The sequence below is a fragment of the Onychostoma macrolepis genome, chromosome 09 (assembly GCF_012432095.1).
Source record: "Onychostoma macrolepis isolate SWU-2019 chromosome 09, ASM1243209v1, whole genome shotgun sequence".
Lineage (NCBI taxonomy): Eukaryota > Metazoa > Chordata > Actinopteri > Cypriniformes > Cyprinidae > Onychostoma > Onychostoma macrolepis.
In genome coordinates this window covers 30,107,439-30,129,604 of record NC_081163.1, presented here as the reverse complement: position 1 = coordinate 30,129,604, position 22,166 = coordinate 30,107,439, and the positions used below count along the sequence as shown (strand labels likewise).

Sequence of the window (22,166 nt, the reverse complement as noted above, 5' to 3'; positions counted from 1 at the left end):
ATCTCTGTAACTGCCTTGCATTCATCAGAGGATCATTTGACAACTTCGGATCCTCATCACGGTTTTAGGTGTGAAAGATCTAAAATCTACAAACCTTAAATTATTTGTTAAAACAAAAGTTACATCATTGTTTAATCATACTGTTTTCCATCATCTTGTAGAGGTACCCTGTGTGATGCTAAAAGTTTTATTTGTAAAAGTGTATTTATACGACATCGTAAAAGTTGAAATGTTTAACTGCAGGGGTTGTTTTAGTGTGTGTGTGTGTGCGTGTGTGTGTGTGTGTGTGTGTGTGTGTGTGTGTGTGTGTTTGTTTTTCATGTGAGTGTTTGTGGTTTATTAAACTATTTTTAACAGTAATATTGAACTTTGCACATGTTTTACACATACTTAACATCTTAACACAATTGTATCAGTAAGATATTTGTCACAAACCGTCAGACACATCAGGCGAGGTTGATAAGTTGGAAAATCTAAATTTTCATAAAGAAAATCTCTGTAACTGCCTTGCATTCATCAGAGGTTCATTTGACTGCTTCAAATCCTTGCTTTAGAGCATCATGATTTAGGTTTGAAAGATCTAAAACTTATTTGTTAAAACAAAAGATATATCATTGTTTAATCGTACTGCTTTTCATCATCTTGTAGAGATACCCAGTGTGAAGTTTTTATTTGTAAAGTTTCCTATGAAACATCATACAAGTCTAAATGTTTAACTGTATAGGATTGTTTTAGTATGTGTGTTTGTTTTTATGCAGTGTTTGTGTTTTATTATACTATTTTTAACAGTAATATTGAACTTTACACATGTTTTACATATTTAATATCTTAACACAACTGTATCAGTAAGATATTTGTCACAAACCGTCAGACACATCAGGCGGGGTTGATAAGTTGGACTTATTGAATATTTGCATTATTTCCTCTGTCAATTATTTGATCAATTCTTAGTAAAATAAACCTATATAGACCAGTCGTTTTATTTGACTGCTTCTAATCCTTGCTTTAGAGGTTCATGTTTTAGGTTTGAGAGATATAAAACTACAAATCTTAACTTATTTGTTAAAACAATAGTTATATTGTTGTTTAATCATGCTGCTTTTCATCATCTTGTAGAGATACCCAGTGTGATTCTAAAAGTTCACAAGTTTGTAAAAGGTTTGTATGAGACATCATAAAAGTTTAAATGTTTAAATGTAGGGGATTGTTTGTGTATGTTTGTATTTATGTTTGAGTATTTTCTTCCTAAACTATACCTAACTTTTAACTTAATGTGTCATATAAAAACTTCAAAAGGGGACGCATCCTTTGATAAATGAACAGCTACACCAAAGTTTACGATGTCACACCCCCCTCAAAAACTCTTAGATTGCAAATGAGTTGCGTCTCCAGAAACACCTTTAGATGTTTTACAGCAACTCTCGATCTGATACGGACGCGTCGTTAATCATACGTCCAGACACACTGTGTCGTACTCATTTCGTTGCTCCCTGCATGAGACGAAGTATTTACATTTCGTGCGATAATGTAAAAAGTTTAGGCGTCTAATTATGGCTGAAAACTCCAAAGATGTCCGAAACATTTGCTTTCATTCCGGTTTCCGTTCACATACGTGCGTATGCGTTTGAACCGTTATAGCAGGCTAGAAAGTTTAAAGATTGACAAAAATCAAAGAGTAAATAAAGGTATTACTAAATTAAGTGCGAATAACTAAACTAAAGTAAATAAAATAAAATAAGCAACATTTCCTGGTAGGTAGGCCTACTGTTTGTTTAAAAGGTAAAACTAGACTAACCTAATTTTAAAATGAAAAGCTTTAGGATGAGTGCCGAATTGTTTCATTAATTAAGAAATGCTAAAGATTTATTAAAAATAACGTTTGTTCTAATGTTAAAACATTACTTTAATTCTTTTAAATCTTTGCATCGGTCTCTCCTTACGCTGTTAGGGGGGTGGCGGAAGGCGTGGTCTGGACTCAGCGGCGTAAACGCATTCTGAGTTTTGACGCTAGTGTGCGGTTATCTGCGGAGGCTGCCTAAGATAGTCTGCACTTTTTCTTTTTCTTTATTTATTTTACATCACAGTTATTTTTTCTCTTTCTTTTATTTCCTAACTTGTAACAAGATTTTGACTTTTTACTTAACGTTCGCTTCTGATACTTTTTTGTTTTAGAATACGGGTAAGATAAGTCAGATCTATTTGCTGTAACTTGTGAGAAAAGCTACCTTTTAATCCGTAATGATAGAACGTTGTAAACGTTCGCTTCTGATGCTTTTTTTGTTTTGTTTTAGAAGACGGGTAAGATGAGTCAACATTATTTAACTTTGTAATGTTATACTATTGTTTTAACTAAGGTGTCAGATGCTTTGTTTGTTTTAAATAAACAAACACGTACACTTCTACTTCTTTTTATTTAACTTAAAACGTTTTTAAACTAGTTAGAGTTCGTTACAACAACACTAGCAAGTCGTTGCTCATTTTACGTATGTTTTTGTTGATATGTGCGTGAAAACTCTAATAAAAACTTCCCTTTGTCCCGTTTAACACAGTTTCACAATTTAAAGTTTAAACACATAATAGTCTTCAATGGCCCACACAAAAACACGGTTCCCAAAACATTCATAAATACCTTAGGATCACTGGACAGTAAAAACAGATGCTCATTTAGATGGGTGGGGGCATGGACAAACAGGTGTCCAGTTTGGGTGGGAGGGAGGGGTGGGGGGTCTTATCTTTATGAGAGGTAATAAATCAAATTTTTTGACATTAGGTGCCCTGTGATCTCTCTTCTGTCAGTCATATAATGTCAGTCAATGGTACTCACGAAAAAAACATACACAGACAAAACCAAATTAAACCCTGCGGCTCGTGATGGTACATTGAGGTGTAAAGACACGAAACGATCGGTCTGTGCAGGAAACTGAACAGTATTTATATCGTTTTTTACCTCTGATCCGACGCTCAGTCCAACTGTCCTGAGCTCGTTTACCCAACAGCCATTGTGCCACATCACATCGCTTGGCTGAAGAATGAATGTGAGCAAGAGCGATTTCACTCCTACCCAGAATGTGATATTTTGGTGTCTGGAGCCGAATTCCAGTACAATGTGCGCACGCTTGTTGCAAGAGCACTTTCTCTTATTCGTGAATTGCCTCTCGCAATTCAGGGAAGGAGTGAGCGTGCAGATTCGCACGTCTCAGACCTAAGGGTCTTATGGCTTTGGCTGTCCATGTCCTACCTCTGGGCCGTCTGAGAATGAGGGCGTTCGTGAAGTGGGTTTTATCTCTTAATTTCAGCCCATTATGCGTTCTCTGCCGCTCTGTCACAGTGACGTGCTCGTGCACAGCAGCACTGCAGCACTGGAGGAATGCAGAGTTTTATACTCATGGGACTCACTGGGGGCCATCATGTTGCGGAAAGTGGAAACGACAGACACGTCTTTAACAGGATGGGGAACCATCCAGGAAAGCAGAACATTGAACTTTGTGTGGCTGAGCATTCTCTACTCCACCCACATAAATTATGTGAAGCTCCTCACAGTTTGGAAGGCTCTGAAAAATGCTCTGCCCTACCTGCAAGGATTTCACGTGCTGGTGCGTTGTGACAAAACCATAGCTCCTCCAAGCTTCATGCACAGCTCGCAGGCTGTTAGTATGGAGCAGACAGCACTTTCTGTCGTTTAGGGGCAACCCATGTCCTGGGCATTCTGAACAGGGGTACAGTGCTTTTGTCCTGGGGGAACCCACTTTACGGAGAATGGCGCCTCCACCCTCAGATAGCGGAACTGCTATGAAAGAGGTTTGGTCAGGCAGATTTGATCTCTTCGCCTCGTGCGAAAACGCCCACTGTTCAATGTTCTTCACGCTACGGGATGAGAAGCCCCCTTCGACATGGACGCACTGGCCCACCCATGGCCCAATGTGCTGCTCTACTTTTTTCCTCTGCTCTGCCTAATAACTCCTAGCTTGGTCAGGGTGAAAGAACTGAGTTTAACTCTATTTTGGTAGCACCCAGGTGACCCAAAGCTTCATGGCTGGCAGAGATAATACCTTATCTGTATGCCTAGCCATGGTCCCTCCCAGTACGCATGGACCTCCTGTCCCAAGCGAACGGGGAAATCCACCACCCTCACCTGGACTGGGTGGCTCTCTGGGCCTGGCTCCCCCTGGGGCTCCCCCTGTGTGTTATTGCTTCTATTCAGAAGGCTGGAACCTCTTCTAGATGCTCCCTTTATGATTGCAAGTGCCATTTGTTTGAGGAGTGGTGCAAGGGGTACCGGCTAATATCATATCAGTGCTCAGTCACTGGGCTATTAGCGGCTATCGCTGCATGCCATGTTGGGTTTGACAGCACTATGGTGGGGCAACTGCCCTCATTTTTTCATAGATTTATGAAAAAAACATCCAGGAAAGTATCAAGAAAGTGAAATACATCCTTGTCATAATCGTATGTAAATTTTAACCCGGTAAAATTATTTAAGAATTGAATAAAGTCTGAAAGAACAACAAGCTGGCCTTCCCAAAGTAAAAAAAACATATATATATATATATATATATATATATATGGAATGTGATGGAGTCCATTTTAAACAGTGGCTTGACTCCCCTGTTGTCAATAATAAATATTGTGATGTTGCATAAGGTTGTCAGAACAATGCGACAATGAATACACAACGTAATCAAAGGTGGTCTACTGAAAAATTAATAGTTTTTTTTTTTTTTTTGTGTACAGCAGTGTATGTTCTCTGCTGTACAGTACGGTAGTATGCTTGAGTGAATACAGTAATATGATTTAGCCTTGCAAAGTATACAGTATTTTACTACATTTTTTTTATACTCCATTCTACTTCTCTACCCTAGACTCTGCAATTCCAGGCACATGCATTCAAACTGCATAATATTACATTAAACCCCGAAATATACTGTACTTTGGGCTTAATGATGGTGACCTGAACCATTAAACACAACCAATTTTAAAGTCTCTCAAGACAGACTATCTACATTTAAAATGTTTATTCATGCATTGTATGTATTTTCCAGGTGTGAAGGTTATTGGTCATGGTACAACAGCCATTTATGGAGAAAATGCCACTTTGTTTTGTCAGCTGACTGAGACTAAAGATCAACTTACTCGTATTATATGGAAGAAGAGGACGCGAGAAAAACCAGAGGAGGTGTTTTTCTTTTCCATTCGTGCAGGTGGCAAAACTCCACCCACATAAATTATGTGAAGCTCCTCACAGTTTGGAAGGCTCTGAAAAATGCTCTGCCCTACCTGCAAGGATTTCACGTGCTGGTGCGTTGTGACAAAACCATAGCTCCTCCAAGCTTCATGCACAGCTCGCAGGCTGTTAGTATGGAGCAGACAGCACTTTCTGTCGTTTAGGGGCAACCCATGTCCTGGGCATTCTGAACAGGGGTACAGTGCTTTTGTCCTGGGGAACCCACTTTACGGAGAATGGCGCCTCCACCCTCAGATAGCGGAACTGCTATGAAAGAGGTTTGGTCAGGCAGATTTGATCTCTTCGCCTCGTGCGAAAACGCCCACTGTTCAATGTTCTTCACGCTACGGGATGAGGAAGCCCCCCCTTCGACATGGACGCACTGGCCCACCCATGGCCCAATGTGCTGCTCTACTTTTTTCCTCTGCTCTGCCTAATAACTCCTAGCTTGGTCAGGGTGAAAGAACTGAGTTTAACTCTATTTTGGTAGCACCCAGGTGACCCAAAGCTTCATGGCTGGCAGAGATAATACCTTATCTGTATGCCTAGCCATGGTCCCTCCCAGTACGCATGGACCTCCTGTCCCAAGCGAACGGGGAAATCCACCACCCTCACCTGGACTGGGTGGCTCTCTGGGCCTGGCTCCCCCTGGGGCTCCCCCTGTGTGTTATTGCTTCTATTCAGAAGGCTGGAACCTCTTCTAGATGCTCCCTTTATGATTGCAAGTGCCATTTGTTTGAGGAGTGGTGCAAGGGGTACCGGCTAATATCATATCAGTGCTCAGTCACTGGGCTATTAGCGGCTATCGCTGCATGCCATGTTGGGTTTGACAGCACTATGGTGGGGCAACTGCCCTCATTTTTTCATAGATTTATGAAAAAAACATCCAGGAAAGTATCAAGAAAGTGAAATGCATCCTTGTCATAATCGTATGTAAATTTTAACCCGGTAAAATTATTTAAGAATTGAATAAAGTCTGAAAGAACAACAAGCTGGCCTTCCCAAAGTAAAAAAAACATATATATATATATGGAATGTGATGGAGTCCATTTTAAACAGTGGCTTGACTCCCCTGTTGTCAATAATAAATATTGTGATGTTGCATAAGGTTGTCAGAACAATGCGACAATGAATACACAACGTAATCAAAGGTGGTCTACTGAAAAATTAATAGTTTTTTTTTTTTTTTTGTGTACAGCAGTGTATGTTCTCTGCTGTACAGTACGGTAGTATGCTTGAGTGAATACAGTAATATGATTTAGCCTTGCAAAGTATACAGTATTTTACTACATTTTTTTTATACTCCATTCTACTTCTCTACCCTAGACTCTGCAATTCCAGGCACATGCATTCAAACTGCATAATATTACATTAAACCCCGAAATATACTGTACTTTGGGCTTAATGATGGTGACCTGAACCATTAAACACAACCAATTTTAAAGTCTCTCAAGACAGACTATCTACATTTAAAATGTTTATTCATGCATTGTATGTATTTTCCAGGTGTGAAGGTTATTGGTCATGGTACAACAGCCATTTATGGAGAAAATGCCACTTTGTTTTGTCAGCTGACTGAGACTAAAGATCAACTTACTCGTATTATATGGAAGAAGAGGACGCGAGAAAAACCAGAGGAGGTGTTTTTCTTTTCCATTCGTGCAGGTGGCAAAACTGAACACTCAAATGGATTGGGGGACAGAGTACAATTCATTGGGAACTTTGCAGAGAAAAATGGTTCAATTCAGCTGCTCAGAATGAGGCCTCTGGATGAAGGGATCTACACATGCATCTTCAACTTAGTTTCTAGTGGGCCATTTGAGACCAACATCAATGCCACAGTTTTTGGTAAATTGGCTTGTTAATGTATTTCCTATAGAGATCTTTGTTTTGATTCCCAACCAATGATGGAACTTAGTTTAAAATTTAAAATATTTCATGCTTACTACCAGACTTAAATGACTTTGCTCCTACATAAATGGTTTGTACTAACTTAAGTGTAATTTGTAAAAGTGAAATGACAATTGTGTTTAGTAGCTTTATTACCAAGAGTAGGCTGGGCTACTTTCATCACAGTTCATGCTGAATGATTCATTGAATTCTTTTTTTGTATGTTTCAAATGTAGCTCATCCTGTGGATAACTTGAAAGGAGAGGCACCTGTTGCTGGATATTTAGAGGCTATGTTGGCGTCATGCTTTGCCTCTAATGCATGGCCTGCAGCAGAAGTGATGTGGAGATTAGGAGATCTAGAAAAATATATGAGGACTGAAACCAATCATTCAGTGAACCCCAATGGGACAATTACTGTTATATCCTACCTACTTGCTGTCCCACTCAAACATTTAAACAAGAAGAACGTCCAGTGTGTGGTGAAACACAACACCCTAGGAAAGGAACTTGTGCTGAACTACCCAATAAGCATCCACTGTAAGTAAACATATGTGGTCATACTGTATAATAATAATAATAATGTTTCTTGAACAACAAATCAGCATATTAGAATGATTTCTGAAGGACTTCTTCTGACACTGAAGACTGAAAGACTGAAAATCAGCTTTGATTACAGGAATAAATTACATTTAAAATATATTCAAATAGAAAACTGTTGTTTTAAATAGTAAAAATATTTCAAAATTGTACTGTTTTGCTGTACTTTGGATCATATAAATGCAGGCTTAGTGAGCAGAAGACACTTTTTTTTTCTTTTTTTTTAAACATTAAAAATCGTAGTGTGTGTGTGTGTGTGTGTGTGTGTACGTTTTTGTGACAAATGAGGACATACATTTGTATAATGACAAGGGTATGGCATAGGTATCACAAGGAGAAGGTGACTTTTCAGGACATTACCCCATGTCCCCACTTTTCAAAACGCTTATAAATCACACAGAATGGAGTGTATTGAAAATCTGAAATAGCACAAAGTTTCCTGTAAGGGGTAGGTTTAGGTGTAGGGTTGGTTTAGGGCGATAGCACATACAGTTTGTACAGTATAAAAACCATTAGGCCTATGGAGAGATCCCACTTTTCACAAAAACAAACGTGTGTGTGTGTGTATTAAAGGATAATTGTTTTTTTTGTTTTTGTTTTTTATTATTATTGTGAGGAATGAATCTTCAGCTAAAAATAGGACATGATGATAACAACCCATATGGAAATGTAATAAATGACATATGAAGAGCAACATATATGTTACCTATAAGGCAATATCCAGTTTTCACATATGTACATTTCCTGGGTAGATGAAGATATAAGTTTAAAACATATAAAATGGTTTTGTATGTAGCAACTATATGTCAAAAATATATATTTTATTTGCATATGCAACTTTATTAAAACAACATATACAACAAATCTCTATGTATAAATGTTTTTGTATTTTTGTTTAAATACATGTCTATCTTTTCTATTAACATATAATATCAACAGGTTTTAAGGTGAATGTACATGTACATGTACATGATATATCCAAAAATGCATTGCACATACATAAACGTACATAAACATTTATGTTTTTACAAATTTAAGCTTTTCAAAAATAAAAAAAAGTTAGATCTATAACAGTTTATAGGCTAATTAAAAGTGATAATGTCAATATATAATGTAATGTGTGTGTGAGTTATAGGATTTGTAACACAGCTATGTCATAAATATTCAACCACTATTCAACGCTGCTGTTTTTAAGTTACTAATTTGTACGGTATGGTGCCAGATTGTTTTAAAACACAATTAAGCCTTTGGAAACTCTATAACAAAACTTTATTAGTTTGAGGTGTTACACATTTAGCCCATGGTCCAAAAAAAGCCCTTAATAGAATTCTCATTAACCATAAACCTTGAACAAACTGACCGTGCGTGTCGAAGCCTTGCTCTTTCCTTGCAGGCTTTAAACATGCTCAACGCGAGATATCCGTTTGCATCAGTAACGTCTCGGTTACGTATGTAACCCTCGTTCCCTGATGGATGGAATGGAGATGTTATGTCATGAAGGCATTAGGGGATTAACTTGATAGCCCCAATCATCTCTGCTTAAGAGAAAACGGCAATGAAATTTGGCTAGTGGATTTAGCATACCAAGCCACTCCCCATGCATACGGGTATAAAGAGGCAACAGGTGCATCCACTCACTAGGTTTTACGCTGAGTAGCTGACAACATGCCCTGGCAACAGCAGTTGGTTCATGGTTGTGGCATGGGGAGATAACGTCTCCGTTCCCTCCATCAGGGAATGAGGGTTACATACGTAACCGAGACGTTCCCTATCTGCCGGTCACTACGAGTTATGTCGTGACGACATTAGGGTTCCATGGAAAGAGCCACAACTGGAACACCATCACAACCCTATGGCACTGGAAATGTTGACAAGCCACAGCGTGTCAGACAAATGCTACGCAAAGGTCGTAACCTTCCCACTGCCCCATTGCAAATTCACTGACCTGGGGCCTGTTCTTCATGCATTGCTAACTCAGTTAACTGGATTTGATTGTTGCCGATTTCACTTGATCTTGGATCATTTGGTTCTTCGAAGCTCATCCTGGACTTGCTGTCATAGCAACAGGTCCGTAAGCTTAAACCTGTATGGGAGCAGGCTTATTTCCTGTAAACAGGATTAGATACTTAAAATCTGCCCCAGCCACCACTACTTTATTACAAGGGTTCCCTACTGGTCCAGGGACAATAATTTTAAATAATAATAATTTAAAAATGTATTTGAAAATAATGTAATAATGTTGTGTAGTCTATAATACTATAGACACAGTCAGTTTTACTCATTGAAAGATTTATTAGTGATTAAATAATTACTTTATAATTGTATTGGAGTCTTACACACATGTTATACAGTTAATCTGAGCTCTGCATTAATTTGAGTGGTGACAGCTATTATGGGAGTGGCTTGATGGAGCATAGGAAACATTAATTAATGCTGTCACATAACAAAATCTGTTTCAAAAATACAATCAAATGAATTGCTAATTACAACATTGAAATAAAAATGTAAAGCCTGAACAAATACTAGAAATTGTGAATATAAATAATCATGTAAAAAAAATTACAAATAAATTAAAAACAGTGCACATTTTATTTATTTATTATAACATATTTATGTAGTTTTGTTTGCTTGGCTGTTTCCTTATAAAAGTCCAGAAATTTGTCGAATTTTTCATCAGGTGTCTTTTTTAATTATATGATGTCATTACGTTGCAGTCTTGCCGCCAGCCAATCGCTGCATTCCTGATCGTGGTTTCGAGTATCATGGGGAGGTATCATGTGGAGACACTGATATGGACTGACCAAGGGGGCAGTACTGCATATGGAATGGGTCTCTGAGGCAGGTCCTTCCTGAGAGTAGGGATGGACTGACTGCCAGCATAGGTTCACTGAGAGGGAAAACTTACCATGGAAGAAAACACATATGGGATCACCTACAGGGAATCACGTCATATGGACACCTAGCCCAGTACAGGGGCTGACCGGAGGTCCGGGCAAGCTAACACCAATACTGGGCCTGGCGGCAGACTGCTCTGCCGAGTCTGATTGCTGGGGGTGCTGGAGGATGTTCGACCAGGGTTCGCCATTCCGGGAACTCGACTGGGAGAGAAAGTGCTCGCATCCCTGTGTGAGGGGGAATGGCACAGCAAGCGTGACCGGTCCTTCACACCAATTACCTGTTACCCAACACACGGGAAGAAGCTGGCTCAACACGGAGGCTGTTGAATCTCACGAAGGTGTTTGGCGTCGCCAGAGAGGCGCCGTGCGCCAGCGCATACAAGGAGATAACACTCCGTGTGTAGTGAGCGCTCACCCCCAGTGCGATGGCATCCACTATCCAGTGGGACAGCCTCTGCTTGGAGACAGCCTTCCCTTTCTGCTGAACTCTGTAGCAGACAAAGAGCTGCTCAGAGCTTCTGAATCTCCGGGTGCAGCCCAACTATATGCAAAGCTCTCTTATGGGACACAGCAATGCCAAGGCTGGATCTGCCTCCTCCGAGGGCAGAGCTTGCAGGTTCACCACCTGATCGCGGAAAGGTGTGATGGAAACCTTGGGCACGTGTCCAGGCCGGGGTTTCAGAACAACATGAGAGTAGGCCGGCCCAAACACAAGGCACTCTTCACTCACCGAAAATGCTTGGAGGTCCCAGACCCTCTTGATGGAAGTGAGCGTGGTCAGGAGTGCTGCCTTAGCAGACAGGAACTTAAGTTCGACTGAATCCAGTGGCTCAAAGGGATCCCTCTGACGGCCTGCCAAGACGGTAGAGAGATCTCAGGAGGGCACCAGGGGTGGCCTAGGAGGATTTAACCTTCTGGCACCCCTCAGGAACCGGACGATGAGAACGTGCTTTCCCAGGGACCAGCTGTCCACTGCATCGTACTGTTCTGCGATCGCAGCCACATGCACTTTCAGACTGGAGAGCAGAGTCCTGCACGCGGGCGGGTACCCGACGGGTGAACCGCAAAAATTGACGTAACGGGTGGAATAATATTGACGTGTCGGGTGCGGTGCGGGTGCGGGTCGGACTGGTGACAGGCACAGGCGGGTTGCGGGTACAATTATAACCAAGACTATTTCGACTTAATCCAGTACACGCTGATAGGCAGCTCCTTTCAAATTGTCCCGTGCTTGTGTTCGCGCGCTCTGTCTGAAGACCGGGCTTCTACAGCGGGATTTGCAAACACTGAGCACTGTAGCCAATCGACAGCTGTATTGACATTGATTGACAGCTGTAAGTCTAGTGATTGCATTAAAGGGAGCGCTCTTTGCTCGCTTTTCTGTAGTTAATCTATTCACAGTTTGAATAAAAGCTTTAGTCCGCAATAGTTTTATATTGTTTACACGTTGAATGGTGCTTTCTCTCTCTCTGTTAACTTGTTGGGCTGCGTGTGTTAAATGTTATTATTAAATTTATTATTATTTATTATTAAAATATTAACGCATTAACTCAGAATGACTTGTTAATTGCTTGTTACATTAAAAATAAAATAAAGGTGTTTTTTCTGCCTTATGTAGATTTAATGCGGGTGCGGTTCGGGTCGTGGTTTTTATGTCAAACGGGTCGGGTCAGGTTCGGAATTAAATTAGTGTTGCTGTCGGATAACGGGTCGGGTATTCGGTTAACTACTGCGGGTGCGGGTTTATCAAACAGGACCCGTGCAGGACTCTGGTGGAGAGTGACAGCCTACGCTCCAACCTCTCTTGCAAGAAAGAAAGCACTACTCTAATTGTGCATCTTCGGGGGTCTTCTCGGCGAGAAGAACACCATTGAACAGTGAATGGACTCCACTTCAGTGCATAGGCTTGCCTCGTAGAGGGAGCTCCAGCCTGAGTAATGATGTCTACCGGTGGTAGATCACTTAAGTCTGCCACGTCCCATCCAGGAGCCACACATGGAGGTTCCAAAAATCTGGACGCAGGTGCCATATGGTGCCGAGCCCCTGCGAAAGAAGGTCCTTCCTTCCAGGTCCAGGTGGGCCATGATTGTGACCATGGTTATGAGCCGCACCCCGCACAGAGAAACCAATCATCCAGCCGCGAGGGCTCGGGACTGGGTGGTCACTGCGGGAGTTAGTAAAAGGTCCGTGGGGGCTGGCCCAGCAGAGAAGCTCTTACCGTGACCTTCAGATCACCCAGAGCACTAGCCGGCCAGCCTCTGCTCGAATCAGAGAAACCGGGATGGGTAGTGGCAGAGGGTGCCCCTCCCAGCCCCTGGAGGAGGGAGAAGTGAGATCACAGCGCCGCCATAGTCTTGCGTTAACAGAAACGGCATGAACTATCCAAGAAACAACCCAGGCTCATTGGAAATATGTGCCTGTACATACATTTCTGCAACACCATAATTATGTACCTTACTGCATGTTTTGTGGCAGTTTCAAAGTGAAATGTCCAGAGAGTGGCGCTAAAACACACGTTTAATATGTGACCGTGGCATGTTTTTATTACGTTGGTACAGGCACGTATTGCAGCGTTTTTATTATGCTGCTTGAGGTACGTTTTGTGGCCATTCAGAATTCAAATATCCAGTGAGTGTCGCTAAAGATTAATGCTCTGTCATGTTGGAAATATGCCCTACACCAAACCCAAACCCAAACCTAAACCTACCCGATACTGTTAACAAATGGAAAAGTAATATAAAAACGTATTCGCTGATTCAGCCATGCTATTTTAACTTCCTTATGTGGATTTGAGCTGTTTTATTGAACGGTAGTTTTACGGGATTCGTACCGGAGCTCTTCATCGCCTAACAAAAATTGTTTTGAAGTCATAACATAACATTCTGCAAGTAATTGTGTGAAAATTTGCCTTTATTAATCAAAACTGTACCTGTAAATCAGTGTGAAAAGGAATACAAGTTGTCTGATTTACTGTTAGACACTGAAGACAATGATCATGTCCATCAACGGCGGACAGGTAATGACCGCAACCAAGAGGACACGGACAGAACGGCATCTTTACAAAGATGTGAACCGCCCGCGATTTGCTCTTTTAGTGAAACTGCTCTTTTCACTTGAAGTGCACAGGAGAATCGTTGACGACAGGGAAACCGCTGCTTGCACTGTAAGACCAAACGCGAACAGCTTCCTCTTCCAGCAGAGACAAAAGGCTTTGTGGAGAACAACATTCACCCACTCAGCTCCGAAGCAAAAATCTGGTGAGTGGATGCACCTGTCGCCTCTTTATACCCGTATGCTCGGGGAGTGGCTCAGGTATGCTAAATCCACTAGCCAAATTTCATTGGCATTTTCTCTTAAGCAGAGATGATTGGGGCTCTCAAGTAAATCCCCTAATGTCGTCTCGACAGAAATCGTAGTGATAAACATATAGGGAACTACAATTTCAAAATAAAAGCTGTTAGCTACCTGTAACAGAGCCGACGAGACGCGAGGCGTGCGGATCCATGTGCAAGCTTTTATTTAGAAACACAGTCAAACACAGGCAGGGTCAATCATCAGTAAACAGATATGTTGAGGGCAAGACACGAGTATTCCGAGAGCATGCGTGGGTCGTCGATCGGCGAACAATATCCAAAGGGCTTGACAAGAGGGGTAATCCAAGCAATAGTCCAGGCAGGGGCAAACAGAGTCCAAACGGCAAGACGATAGGGCAATCCAAAAATACAAAAGCAAGAATCAAAACACAGGTAAACAGGATAGGCAAGACTAAGACTATGAAACTAGGAGTGGCTTCGTAAAGTAGCTATCAGCTATGACTGTGATAAATGCTAAACAATACTCGGCAGTGAGAAAGAGGAAGTCCATGGTTTATGTAGAATGTCTGATGGGAATCGGCTGTGTCATCAGTGCATTCAGCTGTGTGTGTGTCATCAGTGCAATGGATGATGGGAACTGTAGTCCGGGGTGAAGTGCTACAGTTAGTGTAGTGCAAGAGTCCATGTGGTGAGCGGGTGACCTCTGGTGGTGAGTGAACGGAAGTTCATTGACCGGATTCGTGACAGCTACCACATAACATATCAGACAAATGAACCCAAATAATGTACATATTCAAAAACAGAGAACATGACAACGAACTATGAATGAGTTGTGAACGAATCATGTGTTGATTCAATTGCTGCTCATTAGTTCATTAGTGAAGGATTTACCAGACTAGTTTAAACCTGTAAACTCCTAAGTCTGTGAGTCTTTTTCAATGATTCATTAAGATCCAGCTAACAAGAGACATTTGTGAATCTAGAGAGATTTGTGAATCAGGCACAGGTTGTGCTGCATGTTTGTTTTGTGGGTCACAGATAGCAGGAAACACTGCTCCGATCTGTGACCCACATATGCTGCCTCATGTTAGAAATGTGAATGCATGTTATGCCCACCAGCTTATTAAATTTGAGAACTTATATTTTTCCACATTTCTGACATGGCATGAAAGCACCACTATTCTTAAAAATGTGCAACTATTTCCACTCTGTAACCCACAATTTAAAATGATGGCTTAGAAGACCTGTTTCTTCCTGTGAACCATTACTTAAAGTTTCAGTTTCACATGCAGTAAATAGTGTTTAAGGAAATATAATTATATTTTGCTGTTTAATTTATTTTCCTAGATCCTCCAGAGTCGGTGGTGATAATTCCTGACAGTCCAACAAACACCAAAGAATTCGTATGTATAGTGGATAGTAACCCAGAACCAAACAACTACACCTGGACTAGGTAATATAAATTAATTTAATTTAAATTTATAAAGTTTAAATAAATTTTTGATTGGAGAAATCAGCACTGAATGTTTTAATCAGTTTACTTTGACTTTACAGGGAAAATTAGACAGATAATTAGCAAGAAGTTTATACATAATTAATTTAAAGGCATGTTTTATGACAATCACTGAACATATTTATCTTAGTAGCAGTAGTTATTCCCTAAGATAACCATTTTTAACGCCTTCACAAAGCTGACAAGATCTGCCTGATGCAAATACAGTATTTTAAGGCACAAATCTCTTTTGCATACTGTGGTTAAACTATCAAGCTCGTTATCAAGGACGTTTGCTGGCTGGATTGTGAAATGTGAGCACTGCATACCAGGCAGATCTGAATGTGATTGGCATAACTGCAATATGGACATGTAGGCCTATACTGTTGAATCATTTACAATAAGACCAGTAACATGCATTAAGAAAATAAATAGGGTCAATTTGGATTTCACACTTTGTTCTTGAAAAAAAAAAAAGCATCTGAAGTGCAAAGGTTATAGACGCTTGAAGGTTTTGTATGCTTCAGGGAGAGACAGATAGATGGATGGTCGAGGTGTTCTAAATGGTTATTGGGGTGTTGGTGAGGGGTTGGTTACTGGTATAGGCCGTACTAGCACGGTAGTCGGTGTTGATGGTGTTACCATCACCGGTGAATTTTCTATGTTATCCAACTTTTTTTTTTTTTTTACAGATATTCTTCTACTGAACATCATGTGTGCTGTCATATACTAGCAAAACATGTTCATTGATTTTTCATATGCCTCTATTTTAACAGAGAGAATAAAAGTACTCCCTATTATGAAGGCAACAGACTTCCTGTCCCAAACCTGTCCTCTGACTTAAATGGCTTGTACATCTGTAATGCTTCAAACCAGTATGGTGGTTCATTAGGTTCACTGTATGTTAGTGTTCATAATGGTGAGTCTATTTTTGTTTTTATAGTTTGTTACATGTTGTTTGAAACTCTTATACAATGAAAAATGTGTTCTGCTCATATTGAAACACTATTCAGAGCTGAATTCAAACCTCCCTTTTATTGCAAAAATAATGGAAAAGGTGGTTTCTTTCCATCTAGAGATTAACTTGGCTGAAAATAATACCTCTGAGCCATTTCAGTCTAGCTTTCACCTGCTTTTACAGCACTGAGATGGCTTTTATTCAGGGTTCCCGCGGGTCCTTAAAAAGTCTTAAAAGGTCTTAAGTTTACTTTATCAAATTTAAGGTCATAAAAAGTCTTAAATTGTCTTAATTATGATTTCAAGAGGTCTTAAATTTGGGTACAGACCAGAATCGCGATACAGTTTAATGTGAGGATTAAACTTCAAAAGGCTATAAATAAAATATGAGTGCTGCACCTTTCAAAGTCTGGTGCTGAGCTGCTTTGTGTTCTGCCGTTACCGGGGAAACCGTTCGAAAGCGCCTCCTGCTGGCAGAGAATGAATCTGCATGTTCAATAAGGCTGTTGTTGTGAGTAGCCGGAGGCTGTCGTTTCAGAACTGGATTTCTAGGACCCTATAGTTTTGTTTTTGTTTTTTAATTATTTTATTTTATTTATTTATTTTTTGTATGTATGTATTGTGTCAGGTCTTCCAGACAGGTCGGTCCGTGTACCTTCGGATAATTCGTTTTTTGATTTAATATTGAAATCTGAAAAATGAAAAAAAACGCCACCTTTTTCATTTTTCATTTGTTCAAACAAAACGAAAAATCAAGAATTCGGCTTCATTTTTCGTTTTTACTTTCAGGGACAGAAAAGGGATAAACTACTTGAATATTCGATCTCTACAAGTGGGCGGAGTGAAACGCCCCTCTCCGCTGATTGGTCTACCAAACATTACAACATAATAATAGTCATAAAAACATAATAAAAGTCCTCCGCTACTATGTATTCTTAAAGTGTTTATTTCTACTACATTTGATCTCTTTCTCTTCAACAAACAGCCAGATTAAGGAATGGCTTGACACAAACAATACCGAGGCAGAGCCTAGACAGAGATTTCTTTTGTGTAGGCTTAAATTCTGCAACCTACCCCTGAAATCTCATAAATATTAATTTAATTCGTACCTGCACACACAACTACCTACTAGCCTACATCTTTGTACGGCCGCCTGATTTATTATAGCTAACCACCCTGCTGAAAAAACAATAGAACCCTGCCCAAAACACAATAGAAAATGTAATGGATTTAATGGTTATGATGGGAATTGTATTGGTGTTAATGGAAACTATAGTGGTGTCTACTGGTATGTGATAGATTCTATTGGTGGGATGTTAAATCCTATTGGAAAAATGCCCAAAACACACTACAAAAGGAATTTTGTAATGGTTTTACTGGAAAAAGCTAATGGTTCATAATGGTATTTTAATGTAAACCACTGGAATTTCTGTGATGGTTTCTAATGGGCTTCTATTGTTTTTTTTTTTTAGTAGGGCACCTATTAAAATCTGTGTGGCAAAACTGCAACGTATGGGAAGCCAAACAACCCAAAAGTGGGAGAAACAGTGCGATATTAAAGAGTTTGCGCCGCTGTCCTGTCATAGGCTCAATGGACCGGCGGCACGACCGACTCTACAGCGCAGGGAGGGCGTGTTTGCTAGCGCCACCGAACTGACAGCGCAGCGAACATAAGAAGTTCGTATTTTTCCTGCTGCGTTAACATAATGAAGATCAGTATTAAGTTAATAACCCTAAAATAAATGCAGTGCAAAATTCAAAATACATCATATTGAATTTACATACAATTTACAATTTTGAAAAGAGTTTGTTTTAAATCAATTAATTAAATTTTATTTATTTATTTATTTAATATGTAGCGTGAGAAAAGCCTGACAAACGTAGCCATTATATAAAATTGCACTGTTAAAGTTAAAGAACATTACCTTGGATGTTCCCTGGTCTTTAGAGACCAAAAAAAATAAAAATAAATAAATAAATTCCTTGGACCACAAAAAGCAAGGGTATGTTTGCAGCAATAGCCAACATTGTATGGGTCAAAATTGTCAATTTTTTCTTTTATTCCAAAAATCATTAGGATATTACTGTAAGTAAAGATCATCCATGAAGATATTTTGTAAATCCCCAAATAAATCAAAACTTAATTTTTGATTAGTAATATATGCTAAGAACTTCATTTGGACAAAAGCGATTTTCTCAATATTTAGATTTTTTTTTTTTTTTTTTGCACCATCAGATTCCAGATTTTCAAATTCAAATTTTTTGGTTGTTTGGCTTCCCATACAACGCACTGCAGCGCGGAGATTGTATTAGCGCAGAGCACTATAAATGTATTTATTCGTGTTAAAACCATGGCTAATTTTCGTAAGGGAACATGGAAACTCAGAGAGAATATTAGATGCGTTGATGGTGGTGAAATTATTACCGACATTAAAACACGTTATTAACATCAACAGCCGGAGTGCTGATGTCTTTTCAGGGGCATAGCTGTCCGTCAATTATGATAATTTGCATTTAGCCGCAAACATGAGGTGTGAGCACCGAGTTCACCTTCAAATCATGACGTCAAATTCACATTTCACTAAAACAGCACCATGGAGGAACAAATAGTCCCATGCCAGTGGGATAACAATATGATTTGCTATAAAGTGCTCTGTGAATAAAACTCAAAATAGAAAAATAGCTAATAGATGTGATGTGAAGGTAAATTACACAAAGTCATATCTTGTCATATCTGTCATATTATTTAGGTTCCTCCATTGTCCAAATGTAGCGTATTGTCTAAAACAAAAGTTGTGACTCTGTGTACGTTCACATACATTGATACTGGTCTGCGCTTCACTACAATACATTTTCCCGCGCTGCAGTGCGTCGCGGCTTTGCCACACAAATTTTGATAGGTGGCTATATAATAAAACAGGCGGTGTGCCAGAGGACTGAAAGGTTCTGCCTCGATGCGGTTTGTGTCAAGCCATTGGTTAATCTGGCTGTTTGATGAAGAGAAAGAGACCAAATGTAGCAGAAATAAACATGTTAAGAATCTGTAGAAGCAGAGGACTATTATTATTATTTTTAAGGACTATTATTATGTTGTAATGTTTGGTTGACCAATCAGCGGAGAGGGGCGTTTCACTCCGCCCACTTGTAGAGATCGAATATTCAAGTAGTTTATCCCTTTTCTGTCCCTGAACGTAAAAACGAAAACTGAAGCCGAATTCTTGATTTTTCGTTTTGTTTGAACAAATGAAAAACGAAAAATGTGGCGTTTTTTTCATTTTTCAGATTTCAATATTAAATAAAAAAACGAATTATCCGAAGGTACACGGACCCGGTCCGTGTACGTTGCGTTCATTCGTTTTTTGATTTAAAATTGAAATCGGCAAATATTAGGTGCTTATTGCAGAAATATGTATGTATCTCAGATCTACAGCCACGTTACCCTTTTAGTCTATTTCTTTGGCGCACCGCACATTTTATTTAGCCGTCCAGTTTTCAAAATCTGTGTGGCAAAGCTGCGTGACATTTACATTATAGTGAAGTGCAGACCAGTATCGATTTTAGTGTGAATCGATTTTAGTGTATCTTATCGTTTTGATTATTATTTTGATTTATTTATTTATTTTTCATAGAGAAGTTTATACGATACTGTCATATAAATGCATTAACACAGCAATTTCATTATGGAATTAGGTTAATGTTTTAAACAAAAACATTTTGAATAGCCTACAGAAATATGGAATGAGTGACAAAATGAAACAATTGGATACTTGAATTATGAAGGTTACATCGCCAGTAGGTGGCGGCAAGTCATTGTGTTGATGAATGAGTCATAGAGTCATCAATTCAACCGATTCGTTCAAAAAGCAAATGGGTCATTGAACCACTCGCTCAAACGATTCATTCAAAGACTCGGATTCATTCAAGAATGAAACGCCTGTGTTTTGTGACTGTTTTGTGTCTAAAATGAAATCAATTTATACTCATTATTAATGAAACTGTACTGTCTAAATTAAAAGTTATGACTGCTGGATATACTAAAATCAATACTGCTCTGCGCTTCACTATAATGTAAATGCATTCGCCCCGTGTTGTCCAGTGCGTCACGCAGCATTGCTACACAGATTTTGATAACTGGACAGCTAAATCAAATGTGCGGTGCGCCAAAGAGATAGACTAAAAAGGTAATGTGGCTGCAGATCCAAGGTACATACATATTTCTGCAATAAGCACCTAATAATTGCCATAGAGAATCTATGACTACACAGAAGTAAACCCCGTTCATTTGTTAGTCTGGTTGTTTGATGAGAGAGAGATGCAGGAGTTGCAATAAACGCTTTAACAGCGGAGGACTCTTATCTGTTACACAGTAGGCTACTGAAGACGACATCATGACGGCACCGTTTAATTTTTGGCATGACCAATCAGTGAAAAGGGGCGTTTAATTCCCTCCCACATGTGGAAATCGAACATTCAAGCTGTTTATCCATTTTCTAACCCTGAATGTAAAAACGGAAAAACAAGCCGATTTCTTGTTTTTTCATTTTTTTGAAAAAACGAAAAATGAAAATGGTGCCGTTTTCTCATGTTTTGGTTTTCAATATTTAATCAAAAAACGAATGAACGCAACGTACACGGACCCAGACAGTTCTATCAAACCTTTACAATTAATCCAGAACGTGGCAGCAATATTAATTTTTAATGAGCCAAAAAGAATGTAAGAGAGAGTGAAGAACGTCACTACTCCCTCTATTCTAATTCTATTCTTTAAAAAAAAAAAAAAAAACTAATACTAGCTTTTCTAATCTTTTTGTATTCTGTTTTCTTTTTATTTATTATACAATTAACAAAAGCAAAAAAGGCCTCTAACACTAGCTTGCTCTATTCTTTTTCTTTTCTATGCTTTCTTTTTATTTATTATATAATTAAAAAAAAATCTATTGCTACATGTATTCAATTCTGTATATTATTATTTTTAAGGAATTATGTAGTTATTTAATTGTATACACTTAATTATTGTCCTAACCAACTCCTAACTCTAAACATACCTGTTGGTAATCCTCTTGAAATATTTAACCTAATTTATTTCAAAATTCAATATATTCTGGTTTAAAATTCAGTTTTCTTGGAAAGAAGACTTGTGTCTGTGCGAGACTTCAGTTAATTAGCCACAGCGTTTCACATCTGATGTGCTGTTCGTTTGCATCTGTTTGTTTGATGTTTGAATCAGGTCTCCTCTGTTGGAATAGATGGTGCTGTACCAAAAAATAGGGTCCTATGCAGTCCTAGAACTGCAGCCTCCAGTATTGCAGGAACATTGGGTTGTTTTTGTTCAGACCAATGCAAAAATCGACCCATGTTTTTACCCTGCAAACACGCAGAGCTGTAAATGTGAACTGGTGGATCGATAAGGAGATCATTCATTATAAAAATCTAAACACTAAAATGTGTTTGTATGTTATTTAATTAATATGTGACCCTGGACCACAAAACCAGTCTTAAGTGTCAATTTTTCAAAATTGAGATTTATACATCATCTGAAAGCTGAATAAATAAGCTTTCCATTTATGTATGGTTTGTTAGGATCTGACAACATTTGGCCAAGATACAACTATTTGAAAATCTGGAATCTGAGGGTGCAAAAAAATCTAAATATTGAGAAAATCTCCTTTAAAGTTGTCCAAATGAAGTTCTTAGCAATGCATATTACTAATTAAAAACGAAGTTTTTATATATTTACAGTAGAAAATTTACAAAATATCTTCATGGAACATGATCTTTACTTAATATCCTAATGAG

The 22,166-nt window shown here is 39.1% G+C and overlaps 1 protein-coding gene across 1 annotated transcript; it reads left to right on the top strand.

Annotated features, from left to right (window-relative positions):
* Positions 1 to 6,437: 6,437 nt before the first annotated feature.
* si:ch211-141e20.2 (nectin-3) lies at positions 6,438 to 16,191 on the top strand. Its single transcript, XM_058786311.1, has 4 exons — positions 6,438 to 7,069; positions 7,348 to 7,650; positions 15,269 to 15,374; positions 16,106 to 16,191. Exons 1-4 carry the CDS (start codon positions 6,706 to 6,708, stop codon positions 16,161 to 16,163), a joined length of 831 nt encoding a protein of 276 aa, XP_058642294.1. The 5' UTR covers positions 6,438 to 6,705; the 3' UTR covers positions 16,164 to 16,191.
* Positions 16,192 to 22,166: the final 5,975 nt, after the last annotated feature.